At 40.6% G+C, this 19307-nt stretch overlaps 1 protein-coding gene across 11 annotated transcripts in view; it reads right to left on the bottom strand.

The window, feature by feature from the left end:
• foxp1b (forkhead box P1b) overlaps window positions 1-19307 on the bottom strand; it is a 150589-nt gene that overhangs the window by 39887 nt on the left and 91395 nt on the right. For 9 of the 11 annotated variants that reach the window (XM_023266560.3, XM_055010709.1, XM_023266568.3 and 6 more), the window contains one exon: window positions 15156-15317. In XM_023266560.3, the coding sequence (XP_023122328.1) occupies window positions 15156-15317 (162 nt within the window). Of the gene's footprint in view, window positions 1-5111; window positions 5340-15155; window positions 15318-19307 lie in introns of those variants that run through there. The other 2 variants (XM_055010712.1, XM_023266571.3) reach the window with 2 other exon arrangements.

Raw genomic sequence — 19307 nt, 5'->3', positions numbered from 1 at the left:
CTCCCATATGGTGCACTCCCTTATCTCTTGGATAACATCATGACTCCAGATGATCCACAAAAATATATCACCATCTAAAGATAGTCTAAAAGGAGACTCGTACTGGGCTAATAACTGGAGGGATCCACGGAGCCCAGCTCTAATCTACTACACCAATATGAGGGTGTGAAAAAGAGGACATTCTGAGGATGCCAGAAATAGCTGACGTTTATGAATTTCACAAAGGTGTGGTGCTCTCCAGGTGCCTCCCATACATAAACATTCAAACCTGGAACATTCTCACACAGCTGCAGAGTGACTGGAGGCAATATACTGTACCAGCACAGGCCTGCTGGCCAAACACACACACACACACACACACACACACACACACACACACACACACACACACACACACACACACACACACACACACACACACACACACACACACACACACACACACACACACACACACACACACGCACTCACACACACACACACACTCACAGACAAACACACACACATGCGCAAATCTAAACTGTGGCATGTTAACTGCCACAAGTACATACAGGCACATGTGCAGCCCATAACACACTGCATATGAAGGCCTAAACCACATTTTCCATTTAGGGCAAAAAAGGTTCTAACCCTAACCCTACTCACATTTTGCATTCAGTATAAAAACAGCATGAAGAACAAAACATTCAGAAAAAAAATTAACATTATTAATGTTTAATATGACTAATTGAAGAAAATGTTTTGTGTGTTTTTCCAATTTAAAATAACAACAAAACATTGTTGAAATATTCCTTTTGTTCTTTGCACCGCCTCTGACCATGCACCGGCATGCATGCACACACAGCACAGAAATCATTTATCATTAAAGGACATCTGCAGTAGGCCAACTTCTCTTTGTGCATTGCTAAAAGAAAAAAAAGTGCAAAATATGACAATCTAATGAGGGAACACACACCGCAGATCTGAAAATGTTCAAAAGTCACTGATTCAGAGTTAATGAAGATGCTCCCCATGCACCCCCTCCTATCACAAGTCAGGGGTCAAAGCCTGGTGAAAAGGAGTAGGGTGAATGAGGCTGTACAATAGCCCCTTTCCCCGCACCAAGGCAATTTATAGGAACAGGGATGAGGGATAAGGAGGTGAATGTCAGTGAGACCGGTAAAGACGTTTCACTGGCCGCAAAGGTGCAGCTCGGCTAAAAGAGAAAAGGGCAGAAAAAAAGAGAAGAGAATTATCAAATTTTCATTTGTGCTCCCTGGGGTCATCTTGTTTTGTGAGGGCATCAAATGGAATGGAGAAGTAAAAAGAAATAACAAGCCCTAGAGAAATCACAGAGTCTAGTCCGTTTGATGCTGTTGTTTTACCTTGGCCTGCTGTGGTAAAAGGAAACAACTTCCCATCCTGACTATGATCTCCTGCATGAAAATGTCGCCAAAATGAGGATTTCACGGGAGCTATTGTACTTAAGTGATGTGTGAACATAATTAGTCGCCGACAAGACTGGAAAGACTAATTCCATATTACCCATTCAGGTTGATTGAAATCTCTGAGGTGGAGAGCATTTATTTCCCTCTAAAAAATAGACACACAGTTTTCACACTAATAGCTTTTTCCCCTCATAATAATAATGATAATAATATTAATAATATCTAGATGTATAAATTATGTGTAATTGTGTGTAATTATATGTTAAAAAAACAACACAATGCAGAGTATTTAGTAAAACTACAAAATTTAAGAAGCAAGACACAACTACCAAACCATACATATGTTAAGACCGAAATAATTCCTTTCTCGTCATCCACAATCAAGCTGTTTTAAAAATATTTACAGCTCAGATAAACAGGATAATCACAGCCACATTTTGTCTCCATTTGACATACACTTTATATTCTGGATTTGGGGTGTAGGGGTATGAGGGGGGCCGGGACTCAAATTATTTGCAGCAACTGTAAAAACAAAAGTTAAGATTGCATTTTAATTAACTGGTCGACTACAAACAAACAGGTTTTCACGGAGCTCGACCCAATGTTGGGTTTAAACAAACAAACTGCACGCCGAAGTGAGCGAGCTCTCACCCCAACAATAACAGCTGAGCTGCGACCTGGACGCTGTTTCCCACACTGGAGGCAGAAACCACTGCAGGTGACCGCTGCAGAGCACACGGGGCATCCTCGCTCTCCTCCCTCAAACGCTCACACACACACACACACACACACACATATGCACACACACACGCACGCACACACACCATCCTCTGCATCTCTATTGTACTAAATTTAATATTTGTATTTCGGAAAATGTTTTTGCAATTTTATTGTACGATTAAAAAAAATCAATAACCAGCTATTCAATTAAAATTAAGTTAAAAAATATTAAGAATACTAGTGGATAAAATATCCTGGTGCAGCTTTATATTTTAGTTTTTTATTTCTTTAAAAATCGAACGCTGACGTCAAAAAAAAAAAAAAAGTGCTCCGTGCATTTTGACGTGTGACTCAGTGTCCTGTAACTCTTTTTGACCTTTCAAGCCACACCTCCAAGTACGTATTTCACAAGGCATTTGAGTTCTGAAACCTGGCTTAGAAATTCAGCGTGACTACTATCCTACACACAACTGTTCACGGTTTACACCTTTTCCAGAAACATCTTACAATCATGTCGTGCAAACTGTGCCCGTGATCTATAGTTCACCAGCTACACACAGTTACGCAACGCTGAACGTTTTCAGATGCATTATTTGAGTCAGTTGAGATTTAATTAAGATCACAGCCTCTAAAATCCCTTTCAAATGAAACTGTAGTCAAAAGACAATGGCTGACACATCCTCATACAGATTGTTTCTATTCTCTGCACACCAGCAACGCAAAGCTAATCCTTGTTTCCATGACGGCAGACAAGAGGGACACGAATTATGTTGCTTCTTGACGCTCTTAATGTTGTTGTGTTATGTGATTCATATAGAGTGTACAGTCATTTAATTAAATCATATAAAAAATATTCAGGGCCTGCTCCAGGTTTATACCATTAACCAAAAATGAGACATGCAAAACTATTTTTTGCCCACACGCATCCCTTATAAATCCACCTTTATATTGTAGGTCTGACATGCCAAAACTCTCACGTCTTTTAATGTTTTAAAAATATATAGGTTGTGACCGAGATGAGTGGTAAGGAAGACCTTCTGCCATAAAACTCTCTACACCGTGCAATCTCATCATTATCCTACCATCTCAACCTTTGGAAACACATGGCATCTCAAGTGGAGAGTTAATCTTCCTATTTGAAACAGAGACGCACATACTCCAAGCAGTAATGACCCTTAAAAAAATGAATGTACGCCTTTTTCAAGTAAAAACATGTTTTAGTCGGGAAAGTCAGGGAATAACAGCAGAGAGCAGCTGGTGGCTCACTATATCACTGCTAAACTATTCCCCTGTCTCTCCTCTCTGTCTTGGCTGCCTGCTCCAGTACAAAGCAAAGATCGTCCCTGTAAAGGATATCCCAGCAAGCCGTGGGGCTCTGCAGGCTACCCCCTGTACCTCCCTCTCCGGGTACACAGCTAATATCTGGTTGCCTATGTCATGGTTTAGAAATGACAGGTGCTGGCAGCCCCTCGCCTTGACAGGCCACTGCACAAATAACGCCCCTGCCTGAAAGGGCTAATGCACTACTAATGAACAATAAATCAACTTTGATTACAAACTGTCAACCCAATCAGCTCGCACTCCAGCTCTCCCAAACTGCGAGTCTCGGCTGCACAGCTGCACGGCATTACGGTGAACGCTGCCCTGTTTAGGCTTCGCTCTCCTCCACCTCCTCAACCATCTGATAATCTCCACTGTTCTCCATCTCTCCTATCATTCAGGCAACCACTTTCTTAGCACTGATGCAAGGAGCTGAAACATTGCGTCCAAAAAAAGTTTTAGCTAAATAGTATGTGCAAACAGACAAAAACAAAAACAACACTTTGAAAAAGTGATTTTTTTTTCCTATTGTTGCATGTGTGTATTAGTTAAATTGCAGCAGAAACAATACTTAAAGCTATTAAGCAATAGCAGATCAATAAAAGTCCTGTGCATAAAACCTCAGAGCTGTCAAACAAGACTCAGTCTTGACAGCAAAACAAAAAAAAAAATCAAGCAAAATGACCACAACTTTCCCTCTTTAATGTACTCTGAAATCCCTTTGTTGCAAGTACAGACACTCTTACACAGGCACATTCCAACATTCACGCACTCTAACTTTTCAAAAAGATGTGAGCGATGACATTTGGAGTGACAGCGTGTCTCCAACGTGGTTTGTGGTGGCGGTGTCAAATATAGAGCTGTGCCAGACTCAGTCTTAATTCACTGTGACACCATGAGGAGAGTGAGGATTAGTCCAGGCCATAGCCTGAGAGCAAGAAAATCTGACCAGCACTCATTAACTCAGAAGAACAAATTGTCACAAAATACACAACCAGCAAACCCTAATGTTTAACAAAAAAAGTATTTACATGCTTTGACTTGAGAATATTTTTAATGAGAACGTATAACAAATATGTTCTGAGAAAAACATCAAGGTAAAAGAGAAGGCAAACCTGTCCTCTGTTATTCCTAGAACTTTCCTTAATTCAAACAGCACACAGTACAGTACCATATCCTGCTTAACTGGTTAGCTCACTATCAGCAAAGTAAACAAAACTAACCAAACACTGTAAAACGGCAGTTAGAAACTTAATAAACAAATAGTTAACGCAGTAAAAGAAACAGCAGCACTAACTTAAAGTGACAACAGCACAGCACAGAAATAAACAGAAGCACTTAATCCATACTGTCTTGTTTTGAAATTCACATGCAGTAAATCTAATGAGCATGATATCTGCTTACATGTCTTCCCCTTATCAGAACAAGCCTGTAAACTGTCAGAGTCTCAACGACAAAGTAAACCCCGGATAACTGCTCCTCTCACAGAAACTGCATGACAAAATTAACCAATTACAATGATAGAACATCAACGATAGACAGACAATAAACCTCCCTTTCTCTTTTTCCCTGGTCAAATTAAATTGTCAAGTTTTTTACACAAGAAAGCTGGCAAAATCACAGAAATCAATCATATTGACAAACCTGACAAACTCCATTTAGCTGGCAGGGTAAACAGAGTGCCGGGCCACGCGGTGTGGAGTGAAGCAGAGCGGAGAGCAGAGCGGCGAGGGAAAGAGAGAGAGAGAGAGAGTGAGTGAGTGAGTGAGTGAGGGAGAGAGAGGGAGAGGTAGAGGCTCGCAGGCTGGCAGACAGGGAGGCTGAGAACAAGCGCTGCTGTGCTGTGGAGTCTCCAACCTTCCTCAGGATACAGACAGATTGCACGCGCAAGGTTGCTCCCTGGCTGACAAGATACAAAACTATCCAATCAACCACGCCCTTCTCCACCAATCACAACCAGCCCTCTAAACATAATCAATTCAAATGGGGCCACACAATAGGGAGCCGCGGGCTGGGCTGCAGGTGAAACTGCGCCTTTGTGTGGGGGCCCCTTTAAAAAAAAAGGCACAGTTGACGGCTGTTAACCCTTTGACCCCTGCTGGGACTCCGGCCGTGCTATTGAAACAATGGGAGCTTAAAGAAAAGAGGCCCTTTAATTAAACAACAGATAAGTAAACACAGCTATCCAGCGGAAAGAAAGAAAACTGGCCAAGCTATCAGATCCTTTATTGTTCTGGTAAATGGAATTGTTTACAGTGCTCGAACAAAGACGCAACTCATTTTACATTCTGAAAACAACAAATGCACTAACAGTTCAGATGCTTTGTAGTTATTTGGGCTTTTTCTTCCTTTTAAATTTCCCAAGAGCTAATTCCACATGCATTTTATTTGAGAGAAAAATAATGTATTTATAAGAACAGTTTGCTTTGGCTTTATTTTGTCCAGTAATTACTGGACTGTTTGCACTTATACTAAAGCAACTAATTGCAATATGCAAAACAAAAACAACAAAAAAACACTTTTAGTGTATTTAGTCAAAAAAATAACCACAGCAAGTTTTTTTTAAACACTTATCCTACAATTTGGCCTCAGACAAGCTAAAATCACTTACATTAACAGCTAACATTTCACTAGCTACCAGGCAATCCATCCAACTCCATCCCAATGAGAGCAATTAGCCGTCATGATATCATCACACTCTTTAACACCCATGTGCACTCAGTGATGGGAAAAGACAGGAGAGAAAAACAGGGCCCTGCCACCTACTGGAGATCTTACTGAACTCATCAGGAGAGAAAGAAGGCAGGAGGAAAACAGGAGCTCTTGACAACATATAGATTTTTATTTTCCCACTGAACAAATCCAACCTTTAGTTGTCTTTCTTTATATTGAACTGTATTTCATTCTATTGTATATCTCAGCATAAGAACTCGGAGTGAGTTGCTAATCAGTCCTACTTTTAGTAATAACAATAAAATCAGGTTCACTAAGTTGTACAAGCGACTTAACAAAGAATTAGAGGAAAGGCATGAGGCAAGATTAACACCTCACTTTGTTAATTATCATGACAATAAACACAGAGCTGAATAACACAGCTCTAAAACACAGCTCATATCAACAGCTATAAACCCTTGGCCGAGGATGAAGGAATGTTCATGGGATGCATTCCAGTCCGCAAACACACTGGTAAAATAAACAGAGCGCCTGCATAACAAGCCACTGCTCTCATCTGCTAATAACTAACAATGAGCTCTGCTAAGCTGGCCTGACCTATATAAATTATTGACTGGGACACCTCAAGTGTCAAAAGTGACAATTCCAATACATATCATAGTGAATAATTAAGTGGAAGAAAAGGGGCTTTTATTTTCTATCTGACACCCTCAAGACGGCTCGCACAAAAAGACAGTGACATGCAGGCATGTGCTTACAACGACATGCACGCACTCGACATACACACACAAACACACACACACGCGCACATGCACAAAGTGGTTTAGGCTATGGCCACACTCTTCTCCCCCGGCACTCTCCCTGGGGTGGCATGTCGGCGTATTCTCAATAAAACACCTTCTTAGCAGTAATAGGCCACTGTTCTCATTTCAACGCTCCCAAAGGCCTCATGATAAATTTAGCAGACACACAGTTCAAGCTTCTCCTCTCACACACTGTCTTTCTAATCCATTGCCTCTGTGCCTGCTCTATGTAAAATAATTACACATATGTGTCGATGTGATACACACGCTATATAGATTTTTTTTTTTGTTCCTGTGCACAGAGAAACATCAATATCCTTGAGCCGTGAACCGGCGTCCCTTGTGATAGTTTACAGAGAATACTGAGCGATTGTATTCATGACAGAGTGGATGACATTATAAAATACTCCCATTTCCTGCTTGAGTTAGAGTGAAAGTATGAGTTAATGTCTGGTCTGGCCTGGGCTCTGCTAAAGATAACGACTCGGCTCCAATTACAAAGCCTTCCCAAAACACTAACGCAGCCAGTGAACAAGCTCCACTGGCATGCCAACCAATGTCTTACTGCTTGTATAAAGAGACAAGGAGAGAAATGAAGAGGAAGTGGAGGAAAATACAAAACTATGCTCATTCCTTTTCTTGAAAGGCACTGGTGACCTGGACCACTGTCATGAGAAAACAAACACAGTCTGTTTCTCTCTCTCTCTCTCTCTGTGTGTGTGTGTGTGTGTGTGTGTATAGTGTGAAGTAAACCATTGTTTACCGGCAGAGGGACTCAGCAGGACAGGTGTGGGACCTATATAAATAACAGCTGCTCTATATAATATCTCCAAGGTAACAAGGTTTTTTAGACCCCCAATAGTGCAGTAATATGTTATCTTTCTATTCTTTATTTATAAAACAACATTTTAGCTGCGCCTCATATCAAAGTCAGAAGACACACAAAGCATCTAGAAAACAACTATGAATCAAACCACTGATCAACTGTGAATTCCAAGTTTAAGCAAAACTTAAAGTCCAGAAAGAACCGACCCATAAATTTGTCTGTTCTGCAGCAGTAAAGCATGGCACACAAAACTTTTTCAAGATGTGAACATTTGCAACTCCAAAGTCAATAATACAGCCAAAACCAATTTTATTCAGTGTATCTTATTTAGCATTTAATTCAAATTTATATTTCTCCACCCTCGTTCCTAACTCATGCCAAAGCATTCATTAATTTAATATAGCTCAGTTCTATTTATTGTTGATATGGTGTTACAACAAGACCTGTTGAAATAAAACAGCATTTCTCTGCTTATGATATGACAGTGAACCCATCTTTTAACATCTGCAACCTACTGATACTCCCGCAGATACTTGGAATAAGTCATATTTAGAGTGAATGAGGTTATCCACCGAAGTGGAGTGGAGTTACAGTAAGTCACGCCTGACTCACTGCGTTCCTCCTGGTCCATTATATATGGGTTTGGTTGTTTACTTTTAATTTCAGCATTCAGGAACACAATGTTTAGTCAGCACATGTGAACTCCAAATTTGCAAAATATTTCCTGAGGTGATATGCCAGCTGCGTGTAACGGTTTCATCGTGTACCGTCTAGTGTGGTCTTTCACTTAGTCAAAACAAGAACACTTTGGGGTTTGAGCAACATCGATTTAAGGAGGTGGGGGAATTTTTGCCTTGTCTTGTTTGGCGACTGATTCATCTTTGATTTAAATCGAAAACTATATTATTACAAAGAAACTCAGTGCACAGTATTTTACCAAGCAACAACAATGATTTTGTGGTGGCTGTGGAGATAAAAATAACTTGCACACTAAATCTGAATCTACAGATGCATTCCTACAAAAAACCTGTTACTTTGATTATATTTCACTGTCAATAATCAGCTTTGATACATCAAAGGTCACCAATGCTTAAGATTTATCTTTATAATCAGTCAGATTCAGACAGAGAGTTTGAGGCGCTTGTCTTCATTTTTTTTTAAAGATAATTCTTAATGTGGGACACAGAGAGTGCACAGCAATGCTAACCACTGTGATTAACTGCTCAGCTAATCTTTTTTGTTGTGTTACTAAACTGTATTTGTTAGCCTGTCCTGTTTTCAACACTGACCAGTAAACAGCTCACAAACAATCCTGGAGGTATTACATACGGTTGAGCACTCTTCTTTGTAATTCTTGTAAATTTCATTCAACTATTAAGGTAAAACTAAAACCCAAAAGCAAATATATCCAAACTATGTTTCTATGCCTTTATGCCTGGGTGTAGCTACAAGCATGACTAAGTTGTGCAGTGTGATGGTTTACTGTAAAATGTCCAGCACAAACATAAAATGCTCCAAATTATGTCCTTATGTAGCCCTTGTTTCTCTCTGATCTCTCTCTTGCTGTCTGAGCAAGAATGTGTTTCTTTTCTTTCTTCTTAACAAAAAGTGAAAATGGAATCAGAGAATTGCCAAGCTGTCAAAAATGTGCAATAACACTCAAAGAGAAACTCCATTGCGAGTTGATGCTGACTTGACTGTACCTTGCATAGCTGTTAGTGTTTATTAATGCTATGGTTGACTGTGCATCCATCCATCCTTCCACCCCTCTGCAAAAGGGCGTGTGAATCACTCCAAACAACACACGCCTGACATCAAGATATAGCGCCAGAGGATGATACAAAGATACAACAAATTTTAGGAGGAAGCGTGTGTGTGCATGTTTGTGCGTCTGTGTGGATGACTGAGTGGGGTGGAGGGTAGAAAAGGCGGACTGCTTGAAGGGAAACATCAGGCCTCCGATGAATAGAGGGTCCTGAAAATGGTAGAGTGGCTCCCAGCACTGTGACTGGAGTCAATTCGACAGTCATCGTCTTGGCTGGGAGAGAGCTCCCAACACATCTGCCCCCCCGTACAAGCCTCAGCTTGGCTATGTGGAATCGGGACAGATGACTTCATTCTGACAGGATTATCCCAAAACCTGGTTCTAATCTATACAGTACACATAATACATTTTTACAATATGACAAGGAAAACAAGCAGCAAAAGAGACGGCCTGTTCCCCGGGTTCCACGCGAGCACCGGCCTTGGTGTTGTGTTGATCATTCCTGACAGATTGTATCACCTCAAAGCGACGCACACATCAAAATGAGATTTCATTACAGCATCACCTTGAGACTTTTTACAAACACAAAGAGATGAACTGCTTCCGAGGCTCACGCACACAACCGATGAATTATGGGATTTTACTTCTGAAGACATTTTGTAAAATGACATGAGTGCTATTCTGAAGGATTTTTCACTAAAATGTTGATGGCAGCAGCTTCTTTACCTGGAGGTAAAGAAGCGGAGACTGCTAAAGATGTCAACAATTTCAATTTTGATCAGAAGCATATTCAGGAAAAAAACAGCTCTTAAAGACATAGTTCAGCATTTTGGGGAACTCACTTATTTGTTTGCTTGCCAAGAGTTAGATAAGATCTTCACCACTCTCATGATCCACTAGACACTAGCGCCAGCAGTTATCTTGGCTTAGCTCAAAGATGTGAAACAAAGATAAAAGCTACCAAACTTAACAAAAGCCACCAACCAGCACCTCTACAGCTCACTGTATTGCTTTAATTTGAACAACAATTTAAGAGTAAAAGCAACTTCGCAGTGAGGGCAGGATACAGTGAGATTTTGATACCTGATTCCCCATTCATCCCAGTCTTTGTGCAAAGTTAACTAGCTGCTGGCAGTGACTTCATATTCACTGTACACACAGGAGAGTAGTATTTATATTGGCATCTATCTTCAAATGAAAGTAAATTAGCATATTTTCCTTCCTTTAAGTATGAATGCACTGCAGTCAAGACTGTTAAAAGTAAATACAAATTCCAGTACAAACAACTCTGTTCCATCTCTCTTTATGTTCAGCACTTCTTTTTTAGTCCTCTTTTCATCTGGTTGGAAATGCTTTGAAAGGTTTTAATTTTAATCTAAACCAGATCTAAATGCACACCTTTTGTTTGGAGCAAGTCTCCTTTGTGTTAAAAGAATCTTTACCTCATAATAACCAAGCCAGAACATTAATCCAGACTTGCGCTTGCTGTCACCTCGCCAATAGACTACCACTGCTGTGCTACTTCGGGCCACTGGCCGACTGGGCCGCAGAAGCACCTCGAAATGCTGCCTCAGATCACCCTGCAGCACTGGCTGAGCTCCAGCTGACAGGCTTTGGCCTAGTGCTCTAATGACTTACAGATTGGAGCTCTGTGGTATACATGTGTCAGGACAATGCCATGGGCCTACTGCAAAAACAGTAGGAGAGGGAGAGAAAGAGAGCCGGCGGCTTCTCCCTGTCCTGTCAGACAGAGGCTTGGCCCCTGGATTGTGTCACATCACGCTTCCCCCCAACAGACCACAAATGAAGGATGTGAAGAGCAAACGCAGGGAGAGGGGCGTTGGGGGGGGGAGCTCTCCAACTTAAAAGGCTTTCATCCTGTAAACTGAAAAGACATTATCTTTTGACCTGGAGATGCCCTCTGTGAGGCTGTACACTATGGTGTGAAAACAGAGTGAGAGAAAGAGAGGGAAAGAGAAAAGGGAAAAAAAGGAAGGGAAAAGAAAGAAGTGCAGATTCTGGCTTCAACTGGTAATAGTGTAGATAAGAAAATTGTCTGCTGGCATGGTTTTGAAATATTATCAGCAGTTTCTCTGTGTCTGAAGAATAACAAGTGATGCACCTTTGACATCATGAAAATGTTCAGTGCAACATTTATTAGAGAATTGTGAATAATGTTACTCATTTTAAAAATAAAGCCAGCACATAATTACAATAAATGCAAAAACAATGAAACTCAAAGAAAAATAGTCTTTTAATGTCAAATTCCTAACATAGATTGTTTTTAAGTTTAGGATGACCAGAAAAACTCCAAGTACCATGTTAAGTGAAGTTATCTCTTCTTCACTTTTCTTTTCAAGCAAACTATCACTGCTACAGTTCCATTTGGTTAACTGTGTCATTACTTTCTTGCATTATCCACCCGCCTCTCCTCAAACTGGTTGTTCATGTTTTCTCATTATGATCAGAACTACAGACAAAAACTAGTCAATGCCATTCCAGCAGTGTCCACACAGCGGACCTCTGCTGGCCGCTAGCCATACCTCAAATTGTACCAGTGACATGAATAGTGGAGAACAATCTCAGACACAGTCCCGGATGGGAAACAAGCATAATCTGGGCATTACACTGATAGCATAGACACCATGTTGACACAACATCTACTGCCCAGCTGAGTGCCACATAATCCCCTGTAGGAGGTGGATGCATACCTAGGATCCCTTGCAATGAGGTGTAGTTAACCAGCCAGACTCGTGAGCAACGCCACAATCGAGCATCAATTTCCCCTCCCCCCACCTTGGTGCTGGTGGACTATCAGCGAGGGTCCGACAGTGTTGTTCCTAATTACCTATTTCTCCACTCCTGATCCTGCGGCTGGCATAATTAGTTACCTGGGGCTGCAATCCAATTTGAAGTGATGACAAGAAAGTGATCCATGAAAAAGTAATAAGTTAAATCCAATTTCAGCCTGCCTCTAATTAAATGCACATGGAACTAATGAGTCAAACCCTACCATTTCACTGATAATGGTAATTAGCGGGGTGGGAGTTGCCGGCTCTCGTCGTCGTGCCACTGTAGGTGTGAAGCGCAAAAGGTAAAAGCGGCATGGATTCTTTTAATTACATGTGTCATTCTGTCAATGTAATTTACTGGCTTTTTGACCAGTCAAGTATGTTTAGCTGCTTTCCAGCCTGCATAGCAGCTGTTTGTATATCTAGTATGATTAAAGGGCCTCTTGGCTGCTCAGTACACAGCACAGGCATCTTCATCCAGAGGCTGGGGTGGGCGGTGCTGGGGTGAGGGGGTTTGGGGGGGCACCCCTGTTGGAGATATAAAACCAAAGAGCCATTTAATGCTGATCAAGGATTCTGAGGCTTGTTTGACTCATATTTTTTCCCCTTTAGTACTCTATGCAGGTCATTTTTTCAGATGTTTCATATATACTGTGCTTCATTATTTTTGACTTGAATGAATTGGAAAGTGAGTCACCTCTCCAAATGAGTAAAAGTGTCTCTGCACATCTTCTCGTGCCTAATAGGAAGACCGCTGAGATGAATGGAGTTTCGTCTGCAGATCAGGTGCTTTTATGAGGTGTCAGCTTACTACACAGTCTCATAATCGTTGGATCATGTCTTTTGATGACCCAGTCCAGCTCAACAGAGAATCATTATCCAGGCTGTGTGATGGAGATAGTGAATGTTCTGTGTGAAGGGGGCTTCTCTAAGCCTGGTGTTTGTTCTTAAAAGAGGAAGCGAGATGAGACTCAGACTCTCTGGTGTTTCACAAAATGTATTTGTGAGACAGAAAACAACAGAAATCTCATCAGCAGAAAACCCTGAGTGGAATAAAACCCCAAAACAAATGTAGTTCATGCTTACATAGAACGGCACACTGATGTTTATGTATGAACTGTATGAAAGCTTGTGTGTGTGTGTGTGTGTGTGTGTGATTGGGGTGTGTTTAATTAGCAGAATATGCAATTCAGAGATAAACAAACACTTGTCTGGACCTGTGGCTTTTTCGCAACAGTTTCAACCCAGCAAAATGTAACATACAACATTAGAGAGCAGGCAATTTACAGCGTTAGACACTACAGCGAGCCTGAGCTCTCATCACAAGAACTGGGCAGAAAAGGGGAGGGGAGGGGAAGCGGGGGGAAAGGGCCCGACTCTCTTTTCAATAGCTGAGTGACAGCTTGGCCAAGCTCTCTGTATACATTAATAAATTAGAATTTTAATTTTGTCTTTGTCTGCAGGAGATGGTCTAGTACTTCACTATGTACCAACAACTGGCTGTACGCTGGAATCTGCCGTTGTGGTCCCCTCTGTTGACCTCTGCAGCACAATTCCCTGGCAGGCTGGGGAAACTGTTTAGTTTGATCCTTTCAACTTATTTGAATCCTGACAAATATGCACACAACTGAAAGGTCATCACAGTCATATTTCATCCTCTGGAGCTATTCCGAAGACATCTGCACAACAAAGAGGCTTTTCCACAACCTGACATTAGACCTAGCTGCTACAATAGCTCATTAAAAAGGGCCCCCAATGGGATAGTAAGGGTATTAAATATTATATATATACACACAGAGAGAACAGGGCTCCGTATTAATTACCAAATATGCCCCGAAGTCGTTTGCAATTTCACACTGACACAAACAACCGCTCCTTGTTCAAACAAAGATATACATCTCTGAGGCAGCTGATCTGAAATTAACGTAAATATTGCATCAGATACACAGTGCTGTTCGAATTAACAACAAGGCAAGATGAAAAATGAAGAAAAAAAATTCCTGCTGTTTTTTTCCTTGCATCAAAAAGGCAGTCAGCATAACTGTCCCACCAACTCTTTAACTCTCACAACACCTTTGCACTTTCCCACCACTAGTTCAACTCTCTCTACTCCACCTCCAAGCCCCCCACCTTGATCAGCCACCCCATTCCTGGGCTGCTCTATAGCACCTCCTGCTGCTGGTGGCAGAGCCCTGCTTTTCCTTCATTTCTGGCGTGTATGCATGTGTGAAAGCATGGCGTTTCCTCTGCCTGACCAGACTCACTCCCCTGTGAGAAGAACAAAGCTCTATCACTTTTCTCTTTTCCTCTCCCTCATTTCCAAACTTTCTCCTGTTTATGGCCAGACTGTACACTCCTGATATAAAGTGAAGTCAATAAAGAAAGTTCTGTCCAACATAGAAATAAACAATAATAATGCGGGGAATACCGGATGAGTTCTTGGGATCTAAATGAGCCACTGAGTGACTTTTTTTTTTGTCAGTTTGGCCAAAAAACAGAACCCATTTCTACAAACTATTGCTTCTAATGTTCTGTCAAGATTTAGCTGACAGATGACTGATTGTGTGTGTGTGTGTGTGTGCTGCAAAATCACACATAATGTGTGAGCATACATAACTGCAAATGTTGCACTGCCAATTTTAATTTCCTGTTTGTGAACTTCGACTACTGCTGTACTTTTCCTTGCACACTGTGTACTAGCAAGAGTTGCGTAAGTTCACATCAATTTTTGAAAATCTGTGCAACCACAAAATGAAATAACTAAACCAGCTAATAATCATAAGTTAATATATAAAAGAGAGTCTGTGAATGACAACATATTTATGGTACCTGCAGGCTTTGCTGCTTGTCGCTGGCTTTGGGGGATTTGCGGCCAGTGTTTTGTTGCGACTGCAGTTGCTGAGACAGGGGCTGCTGTTCCTGCTGCTGCTGCTGCTGTTGTTGTTGCTGCTGCTGCTGCTGGAGAAGTATTTGACGAGCCACTTGAAGAGCCTAAGAGAAAAAAAAAAACGCAAAATGTGTTAAAAAATGCTCAGTAGAAATGCTACAAGTAGATAAGCCTCAAGTCCCTTGAGAACACTTTGATGCCTATTATCGGAGCAGATGTATCCCCATAGAACAATATTCCCTTTGCTTTCTGATAGATAACATCTTTTCATACTCTCCGATTCAGAGTCATGAAGCTAAGGCTGGCATAAACAATCATCAGATGTCAAAATAAATTCACACACAGAGAGAAGACCAAAAAAATCATCTATAGCCATCCAGAATAAATATTTATCTGTTGATAAGTTGCACTTACAGCAAACACAAATTGTCAAAGACACTAATCAGTGCTTTTGATCCTCCTTCAGCTCAGTCGAACTCCCCTCTAGAAAGCAAATAAAAGACTTTATGGCTGCTTCAAATATCTGTTAAAGGACACGGCCTTCTCAGTGGAAAACAAAATACAGTGCAGTCACATGTTTATTGCTCCAGCTACTCCCTTTTCCCCTACGATAAATAATCAAACATGCCATCCAGAGCAAACAAAGCTGGAGAAAGCTTGGGGAAAAAAACACAGTGGTCTTGAAAACGGTCAGCGATACCAAGAAAAGCAAGCGTTGTGTTCCCACAGTGAGCTGGCCAGCCTCACACCTCCACCAGTAAACCATCTGGGTAAATAACTGGCCTCATTCTTTCCATGTTCCTCAGACGATTGCTCCCACAATTAAACAAACAGTCAGGGGGTGCATCCAAGCTCATCTTATAGACAGACAATGCATTAGTTCTGTAGTAAATTATTTTGAGAAGTTCAGAAATTGTGTAAAAAAAAAAAAAAAAGCTAAAGTAAGTGGTGGAATGTTTGACAAGATCACAGTAAGAGAGAGAGTACAGAGCACAAACAGCATAAAGTTAAGAGGGATGTGTGAAAAAGTGAGTGAAACCTGTAAAGGACTGTGTGAAAGTAAGATATCGAAAGGGAAAAAGCAAATAGAAAGCCCTGCGTAGAGACGAAAAGACAGAGATGCCAGTAAAGTCTCAGTGAGTAAAGTCAGTCAGACAATAAGACAGAAAGGAGCGAGACAGTTTGGGGGCTGAAGCGAACAGCTGTATGATGGTCTGTGTGTGGGTGTATGTATTGACCCTCCCAAACACACGGCTGTCGGATGACATCATGAGGCATAAATATGACCACAGGCTACAAAGAGGCCACACTCCTGGCATTTCAACATGCTTAACTTTAAAGCATGAAAATGCTCGTTCTCTCTGTCTGTCTCTGTCCTTCTCCAAGCTCTCTCATGTAAAGATAAATGACACTCCACCAACATATCGCATTCTGCATGGCTAATTGTCTTTTCCTTTGAAAATTGTGGGAACCCCCTTTAAGCAAGTATACTCATAAAGAAAGAGTATAAATTCAAACTAAGAGCTAAGTGAGCAAGATTCACTCCCACGCAATATTTACATTTTAGACTTTTCACTCCAGCGCAACTTAAAATGTGATAGAAAAATTGCGAAGCAGGATGTGAACTCAATTGACACTGGGAGGGGATCGGAAAAATACTGATGAATTATAATATTGCGAGATCGTCTGTTGTAGCTGTGCACAGCATGATGATGACATTCTTTATATCACGATTAAAAAGGGTTATCAACAGAATGGTGAAAATTGCTACTGAAAATTCAACAAATGCTATTACATTTTTATTGTAATGTTTTCTATGAAAAAATCTGTAAATTCCATTTAGTAAAAAACAAATCCAAAAAAGGACAAATCTAGAAATTTGACATTTTAGCACTAAATACCAACACTTAAGTTACCAAAACTCCAAAGCTTTTAAAACAATATTTCTAACATTAATGTAATTAAAATAAGGCAGTGTGGTATTTTGCATTTGAAGGTCTAATAATCTACAGATATCAATCAAACTAGTTAGGTTTTTATTTAAATTGTTAGCTACTACATCAGAAACAAAGTTACTGAAATAGATTTTTACTCTGAAAAACTGACAATTCATAAGGAAATTTAACGAGAAAAAAGCAGTAACGGAATCATTCACTACGCACAAGGTGTGGTATTACGGGCATTTAGAAGAGTAAACAAAGTCTGCTGTTTTCTTTTTCCTTGTAACTGATGACACATGCAGTGAAATGTGTGTGTGGTGTGTGTGTCTGGGTTTACAACCGAGGGTGTTGGAACAAAGAGAGTTGAGTCAACAGGATATGATAGGAAGTTCAGACAGTAATGGATGAAAAGACACATTTCTGGGAAATCTTTCCCCACTGTCAGTAATATCTAAAGAAAAGAAAAGCTGACTGCAAAAGGTCAGTTACTACAAGTATTTTTTAAAAAAAGGACACTGCAATAATGGGATATTTACATTCATATTTCAATAGTAATGATATAAAGCCACAAGATGACTGCATTAGGTTACTTAATATATTACAATTGTGCTAACAAAACACAGGTATCACATAAGGTTGGCCATCACAGCATCCAACTGTGCGTGCAAGTGTGTCTGAAATACAGTTTTTGGAGGTACCGTCTTTGTGTATATAATTTATTAACAGCAGACGGTTACACGCTATATGACTATTACGACTACATTAACGTAATGCCTTTAAGCAGTGGAGTCACATGGCAATTTAAGCAATGATAGCATTTTGCCACATTGCATGAAATGAGAAAATTATTAACACAGCCTCCTAGTTTTCATGTCAACAGCTTCATCAAATTATTCTTCCAATTAAAGTAAGGGCAATAATTAAGTGATCATGCCCTTGAAAATACAGTCAATGATCATCTTGACATGGGCAAATTAACTGAAATCACATTGAGCATGACAGCACAAGCTTTAATACGTGGGCTTAAAAACAAGTAACTTTTCAAAGCAAAAGTTACAAGATGAGCAAACACTGCTGTTGGTATACAAATAAAGAGACCAAAAGGTGAGCAAGCTGAGAAACTGCGTTGTGAAGCCGGCCTCATGCTTAGGAATGCTGCTGTCAAGTTTATATTTTAAAAAGGCCACTGGAGCTGGCATGCCTTTGAGAGGCCTAATGCCGGGCTAAAATAACCTATTGTGAACTGTCATTGTGGTGTTTACACAGCACCCACTCCTCTGTTTAAGAGCTCTCCCTTCCTCCTCCTCCACCTGGAATTTATCTTCTTTTGATCTTCCATTCAGAGGTACTGAATGCTTGATAGACATGCACATGTAGGAGCTGCCCCAGACAAAATGCGATGAACTAGAAACTAGCACACAGCATGTGAAGCACTGAGAAGTGAGGCAAACGGCATGTTGTATGTTACGGATTGGGTTGAAATGATGTATTACACTGAAAATGTTCAGGCCAGATCATGGAAACTGTTGATTGCCCTGCAAACAAAAAACCTTTTTCTACTGTACATCTGTAGACTGCAGTTTTGTTCTGTGCTTATTATTGTATAAAGAATAAAATGTGTAAAAATTGAGGTACTTTTATAAAGTGGGATTTTTGTGCATTACACCACTTTCTGCTTAAGCACACAAGACTACAGTAGCCCTATTATAATCTCAAACTGAGGTTGTTTGGGAGGCTAGCTTGTTACTGGAATACGAACACAACTGCACAAATAGACGCCTACATTCACACACCAGACATACAATCATTGTTTGTGAGTTAACACTCAGACAAATGCACACACACCATAGAGGGAGTGAACCCTCCAGGTGCTTTTGATTAGAAAACACCCTCCAGCACATGACAAGGCTTTATCAGCAACAAAGACGTTGCAATTTGGTATCCTTGTCATTTGCAATCCTCTTTTATTTTCCACATTTCAAATGTGTTCAAAGTTCACATCCTCTTCCCCATGTTAACACAACTTCCTCAATAAACAACAGGCGCTTTATCTGCATCTACTTTCACACCATATTAGTGAATAGAGGCAGGAGCGTCTCTTATGTCCCTGGGCTATCACGCTGTGATAAGGGAACTGCTAAGTACTGGATGTCT

This window comes from Amphiprion ocellaris, chromosome 5 (assembly GCF_022539595.1).
Source record: "Amphiprion ocellaris isolate individual 3 ecotype Okinawa chromosome 5, ASM2253959v1, whole genome shotgun sequence".
Taxonomy (NCBI): Eukaryota; Metazoa; Chordata; class Actinopteri; family Pomacentridae; genus Amphiprion; species Amphiprion ocellaris.
The sequence above is the reverse complement of the archived record's forward strand: the minus strand, read 5'-3'. Positions and strand labels throughout refer to the sequence as shown.